Source organism: Simochromis diagramma, unplaced genomic scaffold (assembly GCF_900408965.1).
Source record: "Simochromis diagramma unplaced genomic scaffold, fSimDia1.1 OVJJ01000293.1, whole genome shotgun sequence".
Classification (NCBI taxonomy): Eukaryota; Metazoa; Chordata; class Actinopteri; order Cichliformes; family Cichlidae; genus Simochromis; species Simochromis diagramma.
The window spans coordinates 12155559-12182304 of record NW_024386801.1 but is presented as its reverse complement, the minus strand read 5'-3'; the positions used below and the strand labels follow the sequence as shown (position 1 = coordinate 12182304).

The 26746-nt window shown below is 39.8% G+C and overlaps 1 protein-coding gene across 2 annotated transcripts; it reads right to left on the bottom strand.

Moving 5' to 3' along the window:
* Positions 1 to 11: 11 nt before the first annotated feature.
* Positions 12 to 26060, bottom strand: eps8l2 (EPS8 like 2). 2 transcript variants are annotated; one of them, XM_040025889.1, is made up of 21 exons: positions 25861 to 26060; positions 20951 to 21001; positions 20463 to 20509; positions 16308 to 16372; positions 14632 to 14793; positions 14152 to 14301; positions 13207 to 13286; positions 12998 to 13107; positions 12831 to 12901; positions 12591 to 12717; positions 11536 to 11624; positions 11369 to 11443; positions 10481 to 10629; positions 9257 to 9425; positions 9133 to 9167; positions 8926 to 9031; positions 8571 to 8693; positions 3237 to 3312; positions 2957 to 3110; positions 2004 to 2136; positions 12 to 952 (listed from the first exon to the last, which is right to left on the bottom strand). In XM_040025889.1, the coding sequence occupies exons 2-21, from the start codon at positions 20983 to 20985 to the stop codon at positions 875 to 877; spliced, it is 2034 nt and encodes a 677-aa protein (XP_039881823.1). In that variant the 5' UTR covers positions 20986 to 21001; positions 25861 to 26060; the 3' UTR covers positions 12 to 874. The 2 variants fall into 2 exon arrangements, with proteins under 2 accessions (XP_039881823.1, XP_039881822.1); XM_040025888.1 differs by lacking the exons at positions 20951 to 21001; positions 25861 to 26060 and having other exon boundaries at positions 20463 to 20937.
* Between the last annotated feature and the right edge of the window lie 686 nt (positions 26061 to 26746).

The following is a 26746-nucleotide window of genomic DNA, read 5'->3' as shown; positions in this document are numbered from 1 at the left end:
GACAAAAGACATACAATTAAGACAGAGTTTATTTATTCATTTTTGAATCATTGTCTTTTTAAAAACTATATACACCCGCTTGAACGTTTCTCTAAATCTCCACTTATTCATTACCAGGATTTACATATCTACTGCACATACTGCCTGTTATTCTGGTGTGCAGCTTACACTGCAAAACGCCTTGCTGCTAAGAACACGTTAATGGCAGCGTCTCACGTCTCTCTAAGTTTGCCAGAATGTCTGAAACCTGATTAGCAAGAATATTTGTTTTAATACTTAGTGTTGATGAGCATTAACCAACCAGGCTGAGAAAATGATACCTGCTAGAAGTAACACAGAGCGTGTCTATCTTTTTTTTTCTTTTTTAACTCCTGTAAACAGTTACATGAAAACAGTTGGCCATATATCAGAAAGCGTGTCAAGCATTCTGGCACAGATTTTAAAACACAATCGCTAAAATCTACTTTTTTAAAGGTATTTTAGTAAACAGCCTCATTGTTGATGGTGAGCATGAACATTAACTGCACTGCTCGTACAAATATGTACGTTACATGCAAGTCATGCATACACGTGCTCACACGCACACCGAAGTGTACGTAAATTCATAAGCTCCTTTTTTCTTTTGTTTAGCAGAAATTTCTTTGTTGAGAAAATTTAAGGAGACAAAGAGAAAAAATGCAACACAATTAAGAAAAAACGCTTCAAAACATACACGTTGGATGATACAAAATAAATACACAATTAAAAACATACACAATATTTCAGTATTTGCCAAGGCAGGTCAGAATTAACTGTAGATTGATTGAAGAAGCTGGTGCACTTAGAAAGCTGTGAAGGAGCTAGATGACTAGATGAGTTGTTTAGGTCAGCGGGCTCAGTCTTTGCTGCCGGAGTCGATCCTCTCCTGCCGCCGTGTCAAGATCTCCTGTAGCTCTGAGGTTCCACCGCTCTGCTGTAAAGGAAACATTGGTGTCTCTTTAAATATCGTTTGATGCTGAAGATGTCAGATATACAGACTTGCATATATTTACAAAGCAGTAGCTTTAGGATTTGTTTTCTTCTAAATACAGTTCCAAAGTTCCTGTGTCCATTTTAAATGAGGCACCTGCACAGACACCATGCTAACGCTAAGCTAGCCAAGAACCCAGGGTGACATTACCTGAGTGAATGCCAACCCCAGCCCAGCAGCTAGATGCTGAACTTCAACAATAAACAAGCAGATGATCAGTCAATCTGCAGCTTCAGTTTCTACCTGCTCATGTTTCTAAAGTAGAATCACTGAGGTGTTTGCTTTGAAGTCTTTTTGTGCTCGTTTTCATCTTTGCTTTTTGCTGTCGACTGTGTTCATTTCAATGCAGCGCTGTCTGAGGTTCAATTCTTCATTCTCCTACAGAGAGTCCTCAAATTTTTCTATTGTTTAAATTACAATATTTTCAGCAAACGATAAAACCTACAAATTTCAAATTATTCAGACTAAACAGTTTAAAATAGGCTTTAACTTATTTGTAAAACACCGCTTTCCATTTTTAATTTACATTTTTCTGCAGCATCTCATTGCTGGGAATAAACTCAGTGAAAGATCCAGTCGGTGGTTCAGGAATATACCACACTGCATTGCAATATATATTTACATTCGTAATTTGAGGTTATTAATCTACTTTGTCATTTTTTGTAACTTTTTTGTAACTTTTGTGTAGCTGTGATTATGAAGAACATGTTAAACTGACAAATTCTTTCTACTTAGTACGGTCTCCATCTCAGTGAGTAAATCCACTTTTTATGGCTGTATGTACATTAAGTATAGAGCGTGAATCACTATGAATCTGAAAGCTGACAACAGATTTTACATGCATCTACTTGACTTAACAATCTTGGAAAATTACTGAAAGTTAAAAAGTGGGCATTTTTCATACAGCATCTAAAGGCTGTCAGATGTTCAGCAATGAAAGCACATCTATCAAATGAAACAGCTGTGTAAGCAGTGTGCTGCTGAGGGGGCTGACCTCTAGCTGTTCTTTCTGCACGGTGACCAGTGAGAAGACGCGACTGCCTTCATCTCCACAAACAGCCTTCAGTTCTTCTTTGTTCAGGGAAAACAGCTGAGCCCCAGTCAGGATCCCCAGACAGTCAACAGTTCTGCAGAAAACAGTCACACAATTAAAAGACAGTATTTACTAAAACAACATTGCTTCCAAAAGAGAGCACACTGCTAAAGGACCATTTAAAAAAAATGTATGCCATTATAACAAAGCATGACAGGAAAAGATACGTATCATCAATAATATTATTCGCATTGTCATTTCCTGCACCTGGGTCACGTGACAGGCTCACTGAGACATGTTGCTATACTTAGACACAGCTTAGCTTTGTGCTAAATGCTAACTAGCCACATATGCCAAGGTGGTAACGCTTATATGGTTACAGAGTAACAAGGCAAACAGACACAGCCATCCCACTCTGCATCTGTTCATAAAATAAAGAAAACCTTTAATCACTCCTTTCTGGCATCTCTGTCAGAACTCAAATAGATCGCTTTTTTGCACCAGACTACACCTCCAGGCTAACACCTTTTAAGCCACTAGAGGTCAGTAAAGACATGAAATTCAGCAAGCGATACTCAAGTTGCTGTCTAGGACCTAATATTTATCAAATATAACAAATACACATTAAAAAGACAATAAATCCTCTTTCTTTCAAATTATTTCTTTTCAAACCAACTGACTTATTTACTGTTTATTTGGAACAAGGACGCACAGAGCGAGATGATGCAAATTCTTTGCAAAAAAGGCTCATACTGCACCAAACATCTACTTAGCGAATTAGAAAATTTGTTATGCACCCTATGTGGAGCTTAACAAATGATTTGGCCCACAAGCCGTGAGTTGTTTATCCCTGCTTTTAAGGCGTAGGGAGGTATTTTGATTTGGTGGATTAGTGAGAGTTGTGGGTAACTTACGATTTTGAGAAGCCTTTTGAATTGAGCCATGCAGTCACCTGCTCTGGCTTTGAGCTAGATTTGAGCAGGACTTGAGCGCTGGCTGACGTCCGTTCCACGTGCAACTTCCTTGGGGGCTGCTTGTTATTGATTTTAGTCAGCAGCTCCTCTATCACTGCAGCATGGAAATATGATGGAGACAAAAGTCAAAGCAAGAACAGCTACCTCTTAAAAAAACAACAAACAACAAACAGGGGGAAAAAAACATAACTGGAATTTCTGATTACTTTTTAACCCTTACTTTCACTCTTGGGTCTTTCCTTCTTGAAGCTATTTCCAGGGCTTCGAGACCCAGGGGAGGACGGGCTGTAACCTTGCTGCACACACAGAAACACAAACACAGGTCATGAGAAAGCAATCAAAGCCAGCATTATTCCAAAAAACTGGTTTGTCTTTTATCTCATTCTGCTTGACTAATTCTTGCCAAGTAGCCAAAAGCAAAGTACGTGTGGGAGATTCTCACACATAGACAAGTGTTTGCTGCAGGGCATTTCTTTATGCAAGCAGCAGGTACCTATAAGAATGCAGCGTAAACTTTTCTTATTTACGAGACCACTTTATTACAGCTCTATCATGAAATGATAACTTGACTTTAATCCCGGAAGTATCCTGTGAAAGAAAATCATATCCAGCTAGTGATAAAGAAACCTTGACCTTTCTCGTAAGCTTATAGGGATAATTAGTTATTGTCGTCCTGGAATCCATCACAACACCTTTTAGACAATACATCTGGGCTTTTTCAGAGGTGGGAAGTAACAAAGTACAAATACTTACAACTTTTTATTTTTATTCTTTAAATGTTTTTTACACAAATATCTTTAGTTTCTACTCCTTGGAAAAATTCCTTAGAATTTTGGTTCAGATGTATCATCTATGGCATTTATACTGGGAGTTTACAGGGAGTGCAGAATTATTAGGCAAGTTGTATTTTTGAGGAATAATGTTATTATTGAACAACAACCATGTTCTCAATGAACCCAAAAAACTCATTAATATCAAAGCTGAATGTTTTTGGAAATAGTTTTTAGTTTTAGCTATTTTAGGGGGATATCTGTGTGTGCAGGTGACTATTACTGTGAATAATTATTAGGCAACTTAACAAAAAACAAATATATACCCATTTCAATTATTTATTTTTACCAGTGAAACCAATATAACATCTCCACATTCACAAATATACGTTTCTGACATTCAAAAACAAAACAAAAACAAATCAGCGACCAATATAGCCACCTTTCTTTGCAAGGACACTCAAAAGCCTGCCATCCATTGATTCTGTCAGTGTTTTGATCTGTTCACCATCAACATTGCGTGCAGCAGCAACCACAGCCTCCCAGACATTGTTCAGAGAGGTGTGCTGTTTTCCCTCTTTGTAAATCTCACATTTGATGATGGACCACAGGTTCTCAATGGGGTTCAGATCAGGTGAACAAGGAGGCCATGTCATTCGTTTTTCTTCTTTTATACCCTTTCTTGCCAGCCACGCTGTGGAGTACTTGGACGCGTGTGATGGAGCATTGTCCTGCATGAAAATCATGTTTTTCTTGAAGGATGCAGACTTCTTCCTGTACCACTGCTTGATGAAGGTGTCTTCCAGAAACTGGCAGTAGGACTGGGAGTTGAGCTTGACTCCATTGACTCCATCTTGAGATATTTCTTGGCCCAGTCTTGACGTTTCAGCTTGTGTGTCTTGTTCAGTGGTGGTCGTCTTTTAGCCTTTCTTTCTTTCTGAGTATTGCACACCTTGTGCTTTTGGGCACTCCAGTGATGTTGCAGCTCTGAAATATGGCCAAACTGGTGGCAAGTGGCATCTTGGCAGCTGCACGCTTGACTTTTCTCAGTTCATGGGCAGTTATTTTGTGCCTTGGTTTTTCCACACGCTTCTTGCGACCCTGTTGACTATTTTGAATGAAACGCTTGATTGTTCGATGATCACGCTTCAGAAGCTTTGCAATTTTGAGACTGCTGCATCCCTCTGCAAGATATCTCACTGTTTTTGACTTTTCTGAGCCTGTCAAGTCCTTCTTTTGACCCATTTTGCCAAAGGAAAGGACGTTGCCTAATAATTATGCACACCTGATATAGGGTGTTGATGTCATTAGACCACACCCCTTCTCATTACAGAGATGCACATCACCTAATATGCTTAATTAGTAGTAGGCTTTCGAGCCTATACAGCTTGGAGTAAGACAACATGCATGAAGATGATGATGTGGACAAAATACTCATTTGCCTAATAATTCTGCACTCCCTGTAAAGTGGGCTGGAGTGAGTGTAGGTGTTGTGGCCTTGGTACTTCAGCATCATGCTAGCTACAGAATAGCAGTGAGCATAAAGAAAGTAATGTTTTTTTTTTTAATGGTAGGCAATTTCAAATTCAGTGTTTCTATCAGCTCAACAAACATCAGCAAACACACAAACTGTTTGTGTGCAGTTTGTCGCACAGTGCGTTTCTAGCTAAATGTCCAGATGCTGTATTTCACAGGGAGAGAAAAGAGGGCAAGATAAGTTCACTCAGAGATGGAGAAAGATGTAAGAAAGCCAGGAGAGGAGAGGAAGAAGAAGGAAGAAAAACTTTGTGTTATTTAAATTTTGCATGAAAATACTCTGTAGTTTTTAAATGGGATAAAGAGGTTAGTTTACAGTACTGTGGGGAATTTATAGTAAAGCACTGCGCTGGGCTGGTGCACAGTGGCTGTGGTGCTTATGGTCAGTTACAGGTTACATGAAGTAGACTAATTTCCATTTAAGATGATGATGTTTAGATTAATTAGCTGAATTCCAACTTTATACCAACTACAGTATATGCTGTCTAGTATAAAGAAACAGTATAATGTTAGTGTCGCAGATGGACATCACCCACCATAACTTGCGAAATTCAGTTGTGTAAATCCACAAAGAGCAGCACGTCAGCTGATCACAGCCCATAAACTAAGAAAATCTACTGACGCTCACATTAATTATTATGATTTGTGATTCTTTCCCCACTCTGAGCCACTACAGAGATCTTAGAGTAATCTATCTATCTATCTATCTATCTATCTATTAGGGGTGCAACGATACTCGTATCGATATTGAACTGTTCGATACAGTGCTTTCGGTTCGGTACACATATGTATCGAACAATACAAAATTTTTAATTTATTTTATCAACTTTCCTTCTGACGATGCTGTCTGTGTTGAGCGCTCAGTGGATCTGTGCTCGACAGTGCAGCCTAGGCAGAGTAGTCGAATGCAGATTCACTGAGCGCAGGGCAAGCTAGCCAGACAGAAGTTAAGCTCTCCTTGCAACATGGCAAATTGAACCTCCCCACCCTCATTCAGATCTGGCGTTTGGAACTATTTTGGTTTTCATGTGACGTATGACCCTGAAAGTAAGCGCGTCATGGACTAAAGTAAAACAGTATGTTGGATGTGCCACGCAATGCTCAATTATATTGGTGGGAACTAGTGCGTTAGCGCAGTTAGCTCGTTAACGTGTTGGCCGTCCAGCCCCACACACGGGCGATCCGCGGTAGCTCGTTAACGAAGATTTGCCGTATTGTGGCGTTAATGTCATTTCAGATTAACGCTGACAGCACTAGTGGGAACATATGACTGCACATTTACTCCGACATCATCCTAGTGCAAAGACAAGTGGAAGCAGACAAAAACAACAAGCACGCATGCTACAAACTTTACCCGAGTCATTTAGACAGCCGTTAGCACATGATTCTCCTTATGGGGACCTGATATGTTTAATATGCTGCTGAGAATATAGCCCAGAAGAAGCGTATAGTATAGCTTTTATTTTGGAAAAAGCCATTTCTCTGTAATAAACTCTCTTTTCCAAAGATGAGTGATTTCTCCATCAGATAGATTAATTTTTTTATTACTTTGTTTCAGCAACATTAAATTTAAAAACTGTACTTTTGAGTTAAAATTTATTATTATTATTTATTTATAAATGTAATAAATGACAAATTAAAAAGGCATGAACATTTTTTTTTGTATCGAAAAAATATCGAACTGTGACACCAAAGTATCGAACCGAACCGTGAATTTTGTGTATCGTTGCACCCCTACTATCTATCTATCTATCTATCTATCTATATAGTATAATTTGCATAAAAACAGATAGAGAAGAATTTTGGTAGAACTGTCCTTCAAGGATCTACTTTTTACTTTCTTACTCTGAGTACATTTCAGAGCCTGTATTTTTTACTTTAACTTGAATAAAGAAGTTGATTTAGTACTTCAACTTTTACCGGAATATTTTTAACACAAGTATCTGTTCTTCTACTTAAGTACAAAAAGTCTGTACTTTTGCCTCCTCTGGTCTATGAAGTGAAGATAAGATTACAGCTAAAGTGACATGGCTCTGTACATTGCAAACAAAGGTGAAGAAAAAAATGAAAAGTATTATTTGTCCTGTGGCTGCACTGAATTCTTTTATTATTGTTACTAAAAAAAAACCCCCACTAAAAAACACATTCTTTTTACAGACACATGAAACCATTTTCCTTCCTTTCTTTTTCCAAAGCAAAAAATGGAAACAAAACAATGGACCATTTTTTTAGGCATGTTATTATCAATTTGGTATCTTAACCAAGGCTTGAGAACGGAAAAGAAAGGAAAAGAAAAGATCAAATTCCATGCAGCAGAAGCACTTATATGATCTTATTTTATTACACACATTGTTTTTCCTTGGCAAAGTCTGGCACTGACCAAAATGCAGCCTGACTGCTGAGAGCTCAGTCAGAAACCCTCATGCTGCAAGCAGAGCTGAGAAACAGGCTGCTGAGGCATGTGAGAAGTCACTCAGTGTGGCTATATTATATTACACACTAGTTTAGACACAGAAGAATATCAAACAAAATAACATCTAAACAGCTAAGATGCATGGGATTTAAAGGATAAAATAAAACCCAGATGTAGCCCATCCAGCTCATGATACTTCACAAATCACAGGTAAATCGTAAGTAATGCATGAAGTACAGAAAGAAAGTTACAAGTTTTGTTACAACAAACTAATTAAAATTCACTGAGAAGTCAATAGAGTCACATCCAGGACAAATTAATTACTAAAACCTGACCGGCGTTTTAGGAATAGCAGAGATTCTTATGAAAATAGAAACGTGCTTGTAAAACAACCCCTGTGACCTTGAACTTGAGTACAGTTTGGTTAAAGACCCATCAGGTGATCACTGTGTTTCACTGCATTCTGAGTAATACTCTAGCAGGAATAGCAATTCTCGCGAATTGTGGCAGGACGGATTCATGCCTCATCGTTGCCATTGCATGAGCTCATCGGCTCTTGGGCACGATGAACTAACAAGTCACATTTGTTTCATGACATGAGATGCCATTGGTAACAGCTATGTTTTTCACAAATTACTATCAATCTAATCTAATCTGTTATCGTAAATGCTTTATAGCAGTCAGATGGACTTCGGAACTGTGGTGTCATGACTAGGAAGGATCTTGAACTTTGGGTAAACAATAAAGTCTAAACAGTCAAAAGTGTGTGTTTTATTCGTTTTCAAATAGAACCAAAAAAGAGTTTTAAAAATGCAGACGGGCGGGTGTTGGTCACCTGGTAGGAGTAGGGGACCTCTGGCTCTTCTATTGTCACAACATCCAGGATGTTATATGGGACATAGCCGGCTTGCCCGCTGCGGTTCCGTAGTTTCCACCACTGTTTTTCATCCTCTAACACCTGCAAAAGACAGTTCACGCATTACTCCACTGTACTGCAAATGGTGACAGACGCTTGACCTGTGCACAGCTGAAATTGGTTTGCTACCATTTGTGTTTTAGCACCATATGACAGGTTTACAGGTAACACACTCCCATTCAGCAGATAAAATGTCCAAGTTAATGAGTAAAACTATCAAATTGGTTGAAATTACAAACGTCAAATGAAGGACAAAAGAATATGTCATTACAACCTCGAGGACTTCATCCTGCAGCACTGACAGCTCGTTGGCATTCCGCGCGACAAAGCTGTAGCGAATTTTGGCATATTTGGGTGCCTGAGGGATCCCATTGTAGGACCTGTGGAGACACATGGTGTCAAAGTTTTATATTTTGTGATATCGCATGTGGAAAAACACCAAAAAATAAATAAAAAGTATGTGGAGGACCTCATTACTTACCCATTTAAGGGGCTTGAGGGATGAGTCCTGTAATACTGAAAAAGAACCAAAAATAAATAAACAAATTTACAGATACCGGCATTTATTTTTTCCACAGGTAGGGAACATTTAATAAAAGCCTTACATCCTCAGGTTTGTGTTTACTGTAAGTTGGGCTTGAGGGGGAAGCTAGGGGGGCAGAGGGTCCTTCCGTTTCCCACGGGGATGTCAAGAAAAGCTCCGCCGGTGGCTCCCAGCCGTTTCGAAACTTCGGGTAATAAGGAGGAGCGCACTGATCCCTCGGCCACTCGGCTCTGCAGGAAGACGAGTGAAGGGATGGTCAAAAAAATTGCACTTGAGCTACTCTACTGTGGAGACAGAGCTAGCAGTACCAGTGCAGATGATGAACTGGTCATTGCTGTTCATGGGGAAACTGCCATAATGTTCAGGGGGTGCTAAACTTCTTCATCCATCCAAATCTATGAAATCAGATCTCACTACACAATGAAAAATGATCATAATTTGCTCAAATTGTTTTTAAAATTTTCAAGGTGTTTTGCGTCCTACAAATGCTAATTAAGACAGGGGATATATCATTAGAAGAAAATGCAGATTTTCATCTGAAAATGCTTACAGTATGTTGAAGGTAACCGTAACACTGTAGATTTATAAATATATTTATTCTGAATTTTAAACATATATGTTTAAAATTCAGAATAAAATGTTATGTCTTTTTTTTGATGTTCTATTGAAAAAGCTGACTGTAAATATGAAAACTGACAGCATTACTCGCATAATTTTAACTAGCTTACTATGACGTCTTGTAATGATTAGACATTAGGTCTATCATACATGAACCTCTTAACTATTTTACAAACAAACAAATACAAATTCCTTGCAGTTCTGCATGCTTCTGCAATTGAGGCAAATATGTAAGTACCTGCACCTGTTACTGTATGTCATGCTTGTGCCATGAAACACATTTGACACTGGGACAGATAATTTAGGATTACATTTACTATATTTAGATTTAGAATTAGGACACAATAACACATGCATGCATGACATAAGCCAGCTTTGGCTTCATTTAGTTTCAGTCTCTGTAGATTAGTTCAACTTTTAATTGTCATACCGGTATATCAAATTAAACACCGCTGCTAGAGTAAAACATCCTAAAACAACACTTTGCAGCCCTGTTTAGCTTTGTCGCTTCTTTAATTGCAACTGTAAAACGTAGTTCAGCATTTTACGCAGGACCACATGGTCACCCAGACCCCCCGCAGGGCAAGATTGCGACAAAAGAGATCCATGTCACAAGCACTGAATCATAACCAGAGTGTTTGTATCCATGACAACACCGCAAATATACCTGGGTCTGGTCCAACCTTCCCCAAGCAGTTCAAAGATGGTCATTTCTTTTGGGGTGAGGTGTCCCCGCAGGAAGTCAACAGCATCTTTACACAGGTGAGGAGACATGACTGACCGCGGCAGGTCAGGACCTCCACAGCTCTGCAGCACCTGTAGATGCACCAAGTGTTTACAGCTGGCATAGCATTCACCATACAGAAGCATTACGGTGTATTACCTGTAAAGGTATCACTTAGAGCTCTTTCTACATTTTTTTTAAACAGTTATGCAAACTTGGTATTTGAGTATTGAATTCAGCATGTAAACGTTTACCATTTTCACTTTACTGCACAAGTAAAAGTATTTAAAGGGGAAAAAAATCATTTTAAATTGTCCAAAATATTGAACTGCTCGGAATATTTTGAGTTTCCGTATTTTGAGACCGTCCTTGGAGGACAACTAGCGGTCAAGGAGGCGTACTGTATGAGGCGTTTTCTTTTTCTCAGCTGCATAAAACCAATGTGTTCAAAGATTACTGCGCCATATAAACAGAGTCTGGTTTTGCGCTTCCATCCAGCAGTATCGAAGGTGTGGCAGAAGACTGTGGTTTGGAAAACCAACATTATGTAAGTGCAGCTGCACCTGTAGTATAGCTGAAAACCACGTTGCTCCAGTCTGGTGAGAGTTTAGTGGGTGTGTTACAAAGCTAAAATGCCCGATGGCAAAAATGCTGAACTGCTCTCATCTGTGAACTGAAAGAGGCCTAATGCGTTCCCATCAGATATGCCTGTGGGCTGAGCTCAGTCAATGCTAAGGCATCAAATGACAAAACTAACAGTAACATGCATGCATAGAGTATATTGTTGACTTTTGGGATAATCCACTTATGTGAGATCAGAAAAACTCTTACCAGCTCCAGAGGGCCAAAGAGGAAGTGAACCAGCTCAGATGCACTTGGGTTCTGTATGTGTTTCTTCAGTTTGGCCTGCAGGGAACGCAGTGACAGACACACAGCAATGAGACGTTGAAGAGACAACAGCTGATGAATGAGGGAGGCTAGGTGCTTTGATATCTCACCAAGAGGTTGAAGGCCAGTTTCAGTTTCTGCAGGCTATCAATGAACTCTGCTTCAGAGGGGGGCTTGGCTCGCAGGGTCAGCACGCCCTCTGCAAACAACCAATGCAACAATGACCACACACAGACTCCAGAGTTACCCGCCGGCCACACAGACACAATACAGATGGGACACAGTTTTCACTTTCTGGCCAGAGGTCAAAGTCATAAAAACCTGAATGCTCATCTAGTCAGAAGCTTATGGCTTTCGTTTCCAGTGAAATAAAAGACAGTGACACAGAAATGGTAGTTAGCAGATAGCCTCAATCAGCTTTATAGATACAGGTCACCTTTGGCCAGAGAGTACGAGAGAACGTGGTGCAGCAGTGTTTCTCAACCTGAGCTCAATAACTCATAGTTATGAGAGGTTCAGAATGACATTTGACTGATAATTCTTACCCAGATTAAGTGACAGTAGATAAGACACTGACCCCAAAGTTGAGAAACAAATTCTCAAAACAGAGAATTCGTCACTTCCAGCACACTTGACCACACTTTAGCCGCACATCGTTATTACCAGACGATGTGGATAAACTCACACATGTGCGTTTGTCTCCTGACCCCACACAAGGACAGTGTCGCATGTAATATGCACGTTACGCTTAACTGCACACGCGTGTTCACATAAAACATCACATCAGCGCCAGCGTTGGGCAGTAAAACATTACTCAGCAACATTTACAGTAATATTATTGCTTTGTGCAACAATCACGGGAGGCGACTGCTTTGACGTCACACACCACCGCCTCCAAGAAAGACCAAACAGAATATCGGTTTGTTTTGGTTTGCCGTCATTTTAAAGTGGAAGAATGCAATAATATTACTCCAGTTATAAGAGTTGCATAATGAGAATCGTATTACTTAAAAGAAGCCCAAAGTGGCCACTACTACAACACATACATCAGTGGATGAGAGTCCTTGGCCACAGGACACAAAGAGACACAAACATGGCGACGTGAGCAATATGAACATATTGTCACTGTATTTGTGCCACCAGATGAGAAGAAAGGGAGACAGACCTGCTGGTCCTTTCTTCTTATTCTTCTTACTCTTGTTGCGCTGGTTGAGCTGAGCAAAGGCCTCTGCTGCCTTCTGCAGCCGTGCCACAAAGATCTCAATGTCATCCAGGGCACAGTTAAGGATTTGCTGAGGGGGACAAATGCTCAGGTTTAGGCTTTGAAGAATGTAGCTACACGAGACGTGAAAGGAGCAGCGTAGCATATTAGCAGGTGTCCCTGTGGATAAAGAAAGGCACTCACCACATCCTTTTCAATGCGCTGGGCCAGCTTTTCATGTGACTCTGAGTCACTTTGCCTGAAAGCTCGTCTGTCTACAAAGACAAAAAGAGAAAAAAAGTTAATCAAATTGACCACTGAACAAAACATTTAGAATAAAAAGCAAGCCGTGGATGCGTGTGAAATCTCACCCTGTGTGTCCACGGCTGCCACTCGTCCCCTTGCGGCAGGTGGTGGGCCCTTAGGGGCCGACGGGGGGAGGATAGTCTCTCTGTGACGCTTCATTTTTTCCTGGTTCACCCTTAACGGGAAGACATGATGACAAGTTAGCTCGCAGCTAGTTACCTTCTCGAATGTGTCTTTGACTGCATGAGTTTACATATATTAGCACTAATCTCACTTCAGAGTCTGAGGCCTCATATTCTTCCCGTGCTTGACGTCTCCAATGGCACTGTCAATGTCTGCATGAACCATCTCAGCCTGAAGAAAGTGAGGGAGAGACACAAGTTAACATTAATATTAAAATATTCCCATTTAGTAGGGTTCACTCTGAGCCATACCAAAAAAAAGAGAAAAAAAAAGTTATTTCAGTGAGAGTGTGAAAAAGGTTAAACAATAAGACAAATATAAACTTATTTGACCAACTCACATGGTTTAAAGTTTTACAGTACACTGAATTCACCTCTCTAAAGCATGTTAACACCTGCAAACTTTAATTCTCAAATCTGAAATATATCCAGATGTAAACACGTGAAAGCTGCTGGCTGTAGACATTTTTAACAACAGTATATCTGGTTTGTGTTGTTGGTTATGGTGATTTCTGTTTTTTCTCAAACACAATCCTCATGTGATAAAGCAAAGGTCACTCTAGTAAATCTTTATGACCCAGCGCTTTCTTGTCTAGTCTTAGCCAGGGCTAAAAGATCCAGCATTCTAATAAAACACATTTTTGACATTTAAACCAACAAAGAAGTCATTTTCCCCTCTTAAATGGCCTGAAATAACAGGAAGTTAATCAAATAAGGTAACACAGAAATACTGCCTTTACTCCAACATGGAACATTGGCCCTTATATTCAAAATCAATCCCCAAAGCCTCATTCGGAGCCAGGAAACAACACTGACTAGTGGTGATTCTGAACTACACAGACGTAATGTTATTACAGTGAGTTAACAGAGTTCCAGCTTCCTCCATACAAATATACTGGCTGCAAAGACAATAGTGCTGAAATCTGACCTGTAGTGCTCTGGTATCAGCAGCTAGGTTTTCTTAATGATATAAAACACAAAGCCATCCATCATGCAAAGACAATGTAATAATGTGGCGTATTCAAACAAAAACTCACGTCCACTTCGTCACAGTGGAAAAAGTGGATGTCGGGTTTGTACTGGTCCTTGTCCTGACACACTAGCAGCACCACGGAGGGGTAACGGGTCTGATTCAGCACCGTCTGACACATGTGGATGGTTGGAAGAGGGAAGTTCTCCAACTCTTCCTGTAGCAGAACAACAAAAAGATAAGAAAGAGGTGGAAATAGGGAAAGAGCGAGACACCAACTGAGTACAAAATAATCAGACACATAGCCTTCTAAATGACTTGTACGAGAGAAAAGGCATAATTACAGGACTCTATTGTAGCATTGCAACGGAAAACAAAGTATATACAGCAAGTCTGACTGTGTTCAGGACTAATGAACACAATGCAACAAGATTATTAATGTTGTTCATCTCCCTTGCCTGTCATTTAATGCTATTGGAACACAGAAATGTTGGTATTTCATGTTGAAATAATGTTCTGAGGTGTAAACAGATGCTTGGAGCCGTACCTGCGTATCACAATCCAAAAGTCTGACTGACTTGTCTGTGACCTGGAGGAGCATCTCCTGGGTCCAGATTTTGTCTTTTGAGTCCAGAAGAATCAGTTTCTTGATTGCATCATCCACTGTGGCGATGGACTCTGTCTTGTCCATAACAAATGTGGAAAGATGCTGCAGAGAAAACAGTTGTTGGTGACTTAGTGTGTTAGTGGAAGTCAACTAAAAACAGCACCTGCACTTGAAGCTGTGCTCAAGAAAGTGGTTAGTCATAATTTGCAATATACTTGATGTACTTTTCAAATATAAGGAAGGAAGCTTGTGACATTTGGGATATGCTTACTTTATGCTTAGACCCTATATCAGATTACAGCTTTAGGACTGAAATAGAAAGAAACAAATAGAAAATTCTGCCTCGAAGCAGCTCAAAAGTTTCCTAATTAACACATTATATGTTATTTTTAATCTCTCATCAAGAGAAGAAGCATGTGCCAAGTATGCGTTTCTTGGCTGCTTGGCTGGGAGTAGCAGGCTGTTCACTGTTGACCGATGACACACACACACAATGACACACAATGACAAAACTCCTGGAAGTACAGGGGGCAGCCAAGAAACAGTCTGGCACCACAGTGTTTATTTCTACACTTTTTTATTATTAAGTATAGCATAACTTGTTAATTAGTTAACCCGGGGAGCCACCTCCCTGTCTTCAGTCTTTAAGCTAACCTGCGGTGACTCCATAGAGTACACAGAGCCACAATCAATCTACTTATCTAACTCTCAGCAAGAAAACAAATAAAAATGTTCCCTCATTCCTTTAACTGTACCCTCTTGCTATATAAATGCTTCATTTAACTGACTTTTGTTTAGCTGGGTGAGTTTCTGTTTATCTGATCAAAACTGAACTACTGCCACTAAGTGGCTGCTGGCACCAGGATTGTTATCTTGTGTATCATTACTCACCCATGCGTGATAATGGGGGAGGCATTTAGAAGATATCCTATTAACGTGGACACAGGACATAGTTCAGAAACATGCCTGACCCAAAGCACGTCTCTGACTCAGTCGTTCCAACATTAGCTCATTACTGCTGCAATCAAAGGCCCGACTGTTTTATTATAACAAAGTTCCAGTAAGTGAAATGTAATCAGAAGATGAACCTGTGTGTCAGCTTTTATCTCTGGGCAAAAGAACAATATGCCATAACCTTCATAGTGTCGTTATCTTGCTTTGCAAATGAGGTTACGTGACAAGCATTTTAAATCCATAAGTTAACAGCATTATATGAGATAATGGAAAAAAAATTTACAGATAAATGTCACAGTAACGCCCTGAATGATCAGGACACTGAATATTACGTCTTCGTTGCATGGAATGTAAACACAGACATCTCCAGTAACATACTACTACATTATACCGTAGTCTAAAAAAGTTTTAAAAACTGCTATAAAGGCAGAGCAATGACAAAAACACTGTGCATAAGAATACCGCGGTTTCATAAACACTTAAATTCATTTTACATTAATGACCTCTAAAATCCTTATGAGCGAAATAAGAAGTTAAAGTGTGTTAAAATAAGTGTAACACTGAATAAATGAATGAACGCACATTGTGTGAGTCTACGCTTCTTTGCTTTAATTTTGAAATACAATGAGATATGAAAATCAATGAAATAATGATCATTTTACCTCAACGTGATACTGCGACGTCTCCTGCATGATAAAATTGGAGTTGGAGTATTTTTTCCTCTGCTCTGTTGATAAGAACAAAAAAATAAATTTACATTTCAGAAAGTAAAAACCTCCTCGGTGCTGCCTGCGATCCTGCTGTATATATGTACACCTATATAAACAACATTGACCTCAACTCCACAGGTTGAACCTTTTAGCGGAGTGACCGGCTGAAAGGACGCATTAAAGCTGAGAACAGCAGGAGGGCAATAAGGAAGTGACAAAGACACGTAATGTATGCTCCTTTTACTTTTTCCATGAGGTCAACTGCTAATCCCAATGTTAACTACACTGTTCAGATATATTGCACGCTTTCTAAAATAAAGTTTTCAACCTTATGATTTTCGACTATATTTTAAGGTAAAGGAATAGATCTGCAGCTGCTCGCTGCCTGAGGGCAAGTAACACGAGATCAGAGCTATGTGAGAAATTCATAATTAAGTGTGAAATCAGAGGATACTTGAGTATTAATTCACTGTGCTCCATATTAAAATATTTTGGCCGAGCTGGGATTAAATCTTCGTCAGATCCAGCGCACCGTTCAGAGGCACAGATTTACTGGAGGGTCAAAGATCAGTGACAGCGTCACACTTCCTCATCTTTACCTTTCAGCTGGTTAAAAGCTGTAAAAATCAGACTGAAGTACAGTTTCCACACCTTAAAGTTCTGTAGTAGTGAGACGGCTGAAACGATTACCGCTACAACTGGAGAACTATTCCTGAAGGCTTAAACTTAAAGAAATAACAGCAAATTATAACTTAATAGCCTAAGACTTTTGCACACTGCTGCAATAGGAACAACTGCATTCAATACAGTAAGGAAAAAGGTCACGTTCAGGCTTGTTTTAAGACACGTTTGATAACCTTTACAAATACTTGAAACGAAATCTAAACCCACCATTAATGCTTCCTTATTCACAAAACAGTCAAATTCTACAGTGCAGACACTGTAGAATTACAGATTACAGATTAGGAAGCTCTAGGTTTCATCTACACATCCGGCCCATTTGTCACAAAAAAATTTTCATACATAAAAATAAGTTCCAAGCAAAAACTATTTGAGACAATAAGCTCAGTAAAGCTCAATAAACACGATGAGAGCTGCAGATTAGGGTGCGTTACACGTTTTGATAATGTCATTTTTAGAAAAATGTAATGATAAAAACATAAATCACAGCAGCTTAAAAAAAACAAAACAAAACCAAAAAACATTTAACCTTTTCAAAGCCTAGGTTCAACATGCAGTGATCCATATCAAATGTCCGATGCACAAAAACACTGAAACTCATGTCACCATTGTGTTAGCGTGATGCATGTGCTGCATGTGCTGCATGCACTGCGTGTGCTGTTGGCTCAAGGCTTTCTTTTTGAACAGGCTGATTACAAATGAGTGTGCCAGTGTGCTCATTGACCCATTTACCAGTTGAATAGTCTGCAGGTAACAATTACGGTTAAATGAGAGCATGGCTCAATCAACTCCATTGCTAGATATCAACTCGCTCTGTGTCCCCAGTCCCCTACCCAACTAAATCAACACGCTTATGTCACGCAGATTTTCTATTCGTACAGACATAGTTCTGTTCATGTGCTTTACAGCAACACAAAGCCACTCTGTTTGCCTAGCACTTACCAAAATGTGCAATAATGCTTTAAATGACATTCTAATATTCGGTATTCCAATTCATTGTGGTAATGAACATGCTTCTTAGAGTCCTACATGTTTGCCTGTGATGAAACAAGACCTCTAAAGGGGACAATTTTAGAGCCAGCGCAACCGCTGCCCAAACAATGCAAGCATTTCTCTTTCCTCTTCCAGCCATTTCCTCTCTGCTTGGCTCCTCACAGGTGAAACACAAGCGTCGGGTGTCGATCTGAAAGACGAGCTCCCCCCATGTCTTATTAATGACTGACATTTATGCCAGTCAATTCACAGTGCCACGGCAGCTTGCAATAACAGCCACTTAGCAGGCAGATGGGCAAATCCTCAGAGGTCTGAAGAGTCAATGACCAGTGACAAACATGGCTCCCTGGCAGATTATCAAACCAATACATGACCCAGGTCAATTGGACAATCCTATACTGGGAAACTATTAAACATATTTAATGGGATTCAATCCAAAACCAACAAAACTGGTGATTATCTGAGTAGCAGACAAAGAATTTTGAATCAGTTTGACTAATAATGAAAAATTGCATCATCACAATTATATATCTAGTCAATCACCAACACCTTGATGGCAAAACTTCATGATTTCTTTCTAACTGTGCCACCGCCCTTTAGATACGGAAGTTTCCGGCTGCGTCAACAAAGACTTGACCATATGTTGCTAGCAAGGACCACATCAACACCTCTCACAGCCTGACACCACTAACCAAAAGAAGAGACACTAAATGCAGTGGATCGATCGCAGAGATTCAACTGAAATACAAAACAACACAGACATTCAAGAAAAGCAACAGAGCAGGAAAACATCAATTCGAACCTGTTGATTTAGTCCCACCCAAGTTTACCTGTCAGAGACATGATCCTCAACCCAAAACTTCCCGAGAAACTTATTATAGCTGCCAGGTGATTTTCAAGTACGCAGATGATGAGTCCTAAGTGGCGTCTTTCTGCTTTACCCCAAAGCTGCTGCTGCTGCTGCTGATAACAGATCAAGTGGGAGGACCTGTGCATCATTTGCATTCGTTTTTCTGCTGGACTGCACTGTGTGAATGGTAGGGTGGTTTGCATATGGGAGATTGTTATAATTTAACTAATGTACGTGTGTTTATTCAGCATAGTGTGAACAACCATCCTACACTGACCTACCAAATATCTAGCACTGTCATGGTTGGTGTTCAGTATTTTCCACTGTTGCCTCTTGGGGTTAAAAAGGATGGGCACGTGGCTGTCACCCTGCAGTGAGACGGTAGTGGTGACCATCTGCCAAACAACACAAGCTCATCACACGTACGGTGGGATACTTCACAAAGATTGCTAGAGTGGGAGTTTCCTGTGGATATTTGGATGATTTACGGCTCCGATATGTCACACAGACAACGAGGTGCACAGTCAGAAGTTTTGGGAACATCTTGCATCCCTACAATAGCGTCATCTGCCATTTCAGGCGATTCTAAATTTGGCCATGCAGGAAAGTGTTCTGATGTAGCTCGCCGTAGGTTTCTATCTGTGCCTACTATGTTGTGAAATGGTTCTTTATGTTGACAGTGTGGAAGGAGGTGTTGGCAGGAACCAGTGAGCTAATGTCTGAGGCAACGAGGGGAGGACCGGAGGCCTGAGTCTGCCTTTTCCTTTTCACTTTTCAATGTGCCCTTTATTCACCTGCAAGACATGGCCACCTCACCCTGTTCCAACCACACGTTAAAAACTGCCACACCCTGCAGTGTAAGCGAATTTCAGTGACACACACCCTAAGACAAGCATGCAACAGCTAAAATAAAAAGTCACATCATGCCAGTACTGGATTACTGAGTTTAATAGCACTTACTACCGATTGGTAATGCAGCCCAACAATGCAAATGGGACACTAAAATAACAAGCGTATCCCTGAATTCAAAGAATGTGACTAAGTGCAGATACACACACACTGGCATACATACAGTCCAGTGAGGACTACACCTGCGGCAACATGCCACAGAGTGAGTTTCCGGACACAGTCATTTGCAAAGCAAATGGAAAATTGTTGTGATTTGTGTCAGTAACAGGGCTAATCCACACGGATTGACTAGGAACAGTTTGGAAAGGTATCTAATTAAGAAAATACAGCTAAAGCTGTAAATCCTTAAAAATTGGTCACAAATCTATAGTTTCATTTTTAAGTAAACCAAGCAATGCGAAAAAAAAGTATAGAGCATTTGCTGGGATCTATTTTCAGTAACAGATTCTTGCAAGAAAGTAAGCAAATTCTCAATACTAAACATCTAATTCCCCGACATGTAAGAGTGTCCAAACTCCTCAATGACAAGCTGTAAACTGTAGCTAGTCTGCTGTGAGTCATGCCGCAGAAATAAGGGCATGTCGCAACAAAGTTCTGGAAACAAGCGAACAACAAAATGATCTTTCAGGAACAAACAGCGCAACACCTCAACCTACTTCCATGAAGCCACTTACCATAGAGGGCCTTGGCGCTGAGCTTGCTGTCTGATCTGGCCACTCCACTGAAATGACAAGAAGAGGGTACAGGGTTACGCAGCATGCCCTTCATCTTCTGACCCGCACCTCACGATAGTTAAGTGTCACAAACTCGTTTGCATGCACAGAAAAAAATACGAGTGATATACAGAGAGGAGACTGGCCAGCACTGGATGAGATTAGCCTGAGATTCTGAGCATATGGATCAGGGAGAGGGAGAGGGAGAGAGGGAGAGTGGAAGAGGGAGGGGGGGGTGTAGGGCACAGGGGAAGGCTGGAGCCAGAGACCCAGGCAAAACAAACAATTTTCAACAGAGCGGCTCTGTACCCAAAGTCCCTGACCCACACCACCTTCCACACACTGGGTTAGTGATTTTCTCTTGCCTGTGTGAGAGTAACCCAGCAGCATTAGCTAACACACTGAAAGGTAAACATCCAGAGGGGAAGCAGCAGGAATGTGACACTCACTTGGCTTGCTTCAGCGGAGATCCCTGGTGATTCATGATTTAAGGCATCTACCTGAATGAAGAAAATGACAGATAGAATGAGAGAAGAGAAGGAGGAGAAGGGAAAATATTTTACCCTACAAAAGCATGTGTCATGTCTTAAAAACAGCTCAGACATTTTTCCAAGCAGAGATTCCTCGCACTCCACTTTGAGCTCATTTATAATCCAAAGGGTAAAGGCTCATAAATCTATACAACTACATTATCAAGGTTGCAGATCCAGTATGCAAAGCGTACTCTGCTGCACACTCTGTTTTTTCACTGTAGAGAGCCAGGTGTTTGGCCTGTACTGCTAAGAGTCTGGGGGCTGATCTGGGACAATGGCAGGCAGCAGGCTGACGTACTCTGTGTAATTAGATCCAACCTGTTGAAGACTATATCTGCATAGCTGCAATTAATTAACTCGGTTGGTTTTTACATCCACATTGATAATTGTCAGAGTCCCGAAGGACGCAGCGTGTAACAGAGCACTGCATCTGCAGAAAACGAGCAAAAGCAACTGTCACACACCTTTCAGCCTGGAGACTTTAACCTGTCTATCAAGCCATTCACAACAAGGTTATATAATGTGAGCCACAACAAACACTGTGATTGAACCAGTGACTGTACAGGTGACTTTTTTTATAGTCACTGGCATGAACACGTTATCACACTAGAGATTTTGCAAGGACTTATAAGGATTTCAGCTACATTGCAGACCATAAATAGATTAAACCTAAATGCCATTACAGTAATTTTTTTATCAATGCATGAACCACTAATCACCGTGAGTTGAACGCAACACTGAATTATCAGCTGGAGTGACTTTTAGACTCCAAATATCACTTTAAGCAGCCAGTTCAGTTTGTATCCTCAAACAGGGATGAGCGTTTAGAAGGAATTTCAACGTTTCTACAACGACACAAACTGTGGGAAACTGACACTGAGATACTCGGAGGCATTGGGCGTGCTTCCCACAACAGGTATAAACATTCCAGTATCTTTTTTTTTTTTAAACAAACTGTTCTGACATTTCCTCGTGTCATGCCTTACCTCCTTCCTGAAGTCAAAACTGTTATGTCGTCCTAACAAGCACTACCCTACGCTACTTATCTACAACCTATAGCAGTTACATGTGTACGGGTGCGGTCTGAAAAGCTTATCATAAACTTAATCTCATTTACGGATAATCTCTTCAGATCTTTTGAAACAAAGAGGGGGCAATTCATAAAAGCAGTTTAGCCAACCACAGTCATACTTATTATAAGTTAAAATATGGTTATGTTCACGATGGGGCCACCTCCTCGCTGAAGATTACCACAACAAAGAGTCACATGAGCAAAGGGAAAAAAAGAAAAGAAAAGGCTGTATTTACTTTAGTAAGCCTGCCCAAAAGATAGACTTCCTCTTTCCGCCCTTATCACTCTGGCCATCCTCCGTCAGTGCTATTGTTCACGGTTCTGGCCTGTTGCCAGGTTTCAGGATGGAGGTGAAGCCAAAGCAGTACAGGTAGGGTGTCAAGTGCTGTGAACTTGATGGCAAGAGGCCACCTGCTCACCTCCGCTTACTGACATTTATTGTGTGTATTGCTGAATAATGACAACCCTTTACTCAGAGGAAATTACACTGAATGACAGCAACAATTACGTACTAAACAAGGAGCCCTCTGAGAGCAAAAACCTCCACCCAGGCAGATCACTCACTGAGCAGTATTTAACTTTAAGGAAATAGTAATGCATTTTACATTTGATTATTAATTTGGTTCTTTTAAACATACATTTCTATATACATCAATAAAAACAAGTGCCAAGTGCAGAATTTTGCTTTTTGCCTCACTGGAACTTATTTTAACACGCTTATTATTTTTGCGGCTAAGTACATTTTTTTAGTCAATTTAGTAATAAATAGCAAGTTAAAAAAAATTGAATAAAAAAAAAATCTAATAATTCAGGAACATTGTACATGTATTCAAGCTGCTATGTATTGAATCAGTCATAACCTGTTACTGTAATGTACATAACAAAGCCAAAATAAAACAAATGTTGACAATACAAACAAAAGCAGTAGAATTTCAAGTAGTTTTACATGACGTGTAAGGTGATACTTAGAAGCTCCTTATATCATTGTTGACCTTCAGAGGTCAGAGGTTAAATGTGAAGTTATATTTTAAATCTTCATACCCTACTTTGACAACACAATAAGAATAATTGTTTCTAAGGCTTTTTGCCAATTTTCAACCAACAAATCATTATGTTGACCTCAAAGACCTTGGTGGATCTAAGCCAAAACATAATGGATTGCTAACATGAGCCCACTCTACACCTCTACAAAGTTTTATTAAAATTCATTCAAAACATTTCAGGCTATTATGTTTACAGACAAAATGGCACGCACGCATGCAAATACAACCACAAACATAACCCCCTTGGCCGGGTTAATAAGAAGCAGAGGATGCTCGTGTTCTTTCTTTTAAATCTACTAATTTAAGAAGAAAAAAAAAGAACAACAATATCAGGCTGGTTAAATTTCATATTTGAGAGAATTAGGTCCGATATCGAATTGCTTTCTTTGACAAAAAGTTATCTGAGTGTGAGTCCCGACTCAGCAAAGCTCTGCCTTATTGTACAGTCTCATATTTTAGATTTGTGGTATAATTGTTTTTGGATTGAAAACTGTCTGTCAGCATGCTAACAAATACAAACCCACAAACTCACATAAAGGTTTAACACTGAAGGTTAATTCAAATCTATGTGCGTGCATATTTCAAAGTGGATTTTCTCCAGGAACGTGCATAATTATGAAAACCTCAATATTTCTTTGCTCATAGTACGCCACATACGGTTTGGACTAAATAAACAAAGGTTTCTTTAGTGCAGGATTTGCAGAAAAGGCAATAGCTACAATAAAATACAGAAACGTTCTACAAGAGGCTATTTCAGTTGCAGTAGGCAGAAATTTAAAAAGACAAAGTAAATGTCTGCTGGCCTTCACTCTCTGCTCTAAGCCTGGCATATCCACACGCATGAAATCTCTCGGGGTTCTCGCACCCCAGGAGACTGCAGCTCCTTAAGTTACGTTCAACGACAGCTCTAAAACAAACAACATATAAAAAGCATTCCAGCTCCAAGCAACACTGCAAACGCCCCACAACACACCTGAAGCTGCACGAATGAGTCACAGCCTCATTACTGTGACATAATCAGCACATGCTCATTAGCAGCCTCTTGTATAAGGAACACTTCTTTTGAAGACTGATGTCAAATGAGTCCGACTACAACAGATGCGCTTATTTTAAAAACATCAACGCTGCAAAGTTAGAAAACCTTATATAGTAAGTGCTGCATCAATGATCTCTTATAAGTGCCATTACATTGACCCATGGTCTTGAAAAACAATCTCATTAGTGATAACAGTTCCTTGCTTTTTTGTAACTCGCTCACACTGTTATGATAGCTGGAAGTGACTTTTATAAAGACTGTGACTCTCATATTAGTAGCTATTACTTCTCTTTTGGTGATTAATGTGCAGCATATTAGGAGGTTACTCCTACACCCATTAATCTGGAATTAAACCATGATCCTTTGACAATTGAGTTAAATGCTGCAATTAAAACGGTTGGTGAAATCAGATGTAAACTAGGGCAGCAACGTGTACTTTTCTGCTCTGTTGCAAGCAAAGCAAATACATGCACGCTCAAAAACATGAAGTGATAGCTTTGTGCAAAATGCATCTAAAATATATCAAATCAAAGTGTTGTTAATTCAAATAATTCTTCATTGAGGAAAATGTGCTTGGTATAAACTGGATGTGTGCTAATTGAGCAAATTTCATTTGATCAGACTCCATTAAATGTAACACTTTACAATGTACTGTGTGAAATTACATAGGAAAATCTACATGTAATCAAATTACTTTTGATATTGCACATGCAGTACCTGATGCACTGCAAGAGTGTCAGTTATACTTCATCAGTAACAAACTTAACAAAATGTGATAACAAATTAGCTACGAGTCTTTGTCTAATAACACATTTTAATTAAAAATGCTTAGAGGTAGTGTGTGTGTGTGTGCGTGCGTTTGTGTGTGTGTGTGTGTGTGTGTGTGTGTGTGTGTGTGTGTGTGTGTGTGTGTGTGTTTCAAATAAAAAAAAAAACATTGACTACTACTATCTGAAGCTTATTCCTGAATTTTAGTGTTTTTTAACTTCTAAAGTATTTGCACACTTGCAGGTTAATATCTAGTTTTTATATCTAAATAATGAATGTTCTGTATTAGTCAGGTGATATAGATCTCAGCTGGATACAGTGGCTTTATGTGAGATTATAGACTACACTATATAATATTAAAAAATAAATCGTGTATATTATAAGCTCATTCATTAACATGTAGTCTATGCTACCAGACCACCACCATTTGTTTTCTCTGCAAAAAAATTGAAACTTTTTATTATATATATATTTTAAAACCTCAACACACCACGTCTAAAACAACAGCAAACATGACTTTTGACCACACAGGAACCAATTACTTGTTTATTATACTGCCATCTGCTTTCTTCCATGCCAGTAACTGACTGCTTCCATGAAGCCTGGTGGTTCCCATCCATTCGGTTCACATCGGTGTACACAAGGTTACACGGAGTTTATAAATGAATACGTTTAACTAATCACGCAGCGTTATTATATAAACTTAGACAAGACAAACTTAAAGGGCAAAGTTAAACTTTTACTGGCGCACAAGATCGTATGACACGACTGAAAAGCTCCAGTGTAGTCAATTTGCGATTTATGAAGCAAATACTTATTTATTTATTCGTTTTAATGTAAATTTAATGTAATGGCTTTAGACACAAACAGTTGACTAGCATATCTGTCACCCATCATTGAAACTTACTGTGAAAATTTCCGGATTGGATGCGAAAGGTGACAAACGTGGATGAAACAGCGCCTTAAACATCAGCCAGCCATCCCAACCTGCAGCTAGAAGACTAAAAGAAAACCCTCCGCTGCAAATCTCGCACTATCTCTAATCTCAGTAAACCCGCTGGACTCCAAAACTGCACACCTGTAGCACAAGAAGCTTCCAGTCGGTTCTCAGAAACTGCGCCGTTGAGAAGGTGACTCTGCAGGTAACTTTAGAGGGGCGGAGCTCCTTGGACACCTTGTTTGGAAGGTGGGTCGGTCCTTGGGTTTTTCTCAGAATCTGTCAGGATGGTGACAGTTTTGAAATATGCTGGTGGTGTAACTCCAGTCATTCGCTAAAAAAAAAAATGTCGCCAGTCACTATTCTTTACAATATAAGTTAATGCAAATCATGTAATCGTTCGGCGCCAAACGGGAGGAGGGGGGTAGTCCTTCCTTATTCTCCCGCAGTTTGATTTTAAGGGATTTAAGTGGTTAAAGGAGTAATTGTGCAAACAGTTCTTTAAAAAATGTTACTTATTCCGGTTTACCGTGGGGGAACCTTGCGCAACGGCTGGAAGCATTGTTTCAAAATATAAACGACACGTGGGATCTCACATGAGATGTCGTGGGTGACATTCTACCAATGACAGGGCAAAATAAACCGTCAACTTTACATGCATTGATTGAAACGCATTTTCCAATACAGCTCTTCTCAGGTGGAAGCTTTTAAATTCTGCAGGTTTGTCGTTGTGCAGCAGCACAGTGACTGGTGTAAACTAGTCGAATTCGGTGGGGGGACTGAAAGAGGAGCAACAGCGTGGAACACTGCCCAGGTTTCAGTGTCACCAGCTGGTAAGAATGACCACTCTTTGTAT

Excerpts from the sequence above, each read along its gene's own strand:
- eps8l2 (XM_040025888.1), bottom strand. The coding sequence starts at position 20,556 with ATGAAGGGCATGCTGCGTAACCCTGTACCCTCTTCTTGTCATTTCAGT. Across the intron at positions 12,718-12,830 it reads AGCGCATTGAAAAGGATGTG|CAAATCCTTAACTGTGCCCT; the intron begins GTGAGTGCCTTT and ends TGTCCCCCTCAG. Across the intron at positions 2,137-2,956 it reads TCAAAAGGCTTCTCAAAATC|AACTGTTGACTGTCTGGGGA; the intron begins GTAAGTTACCCA and ends TGTTTTCTGCAG.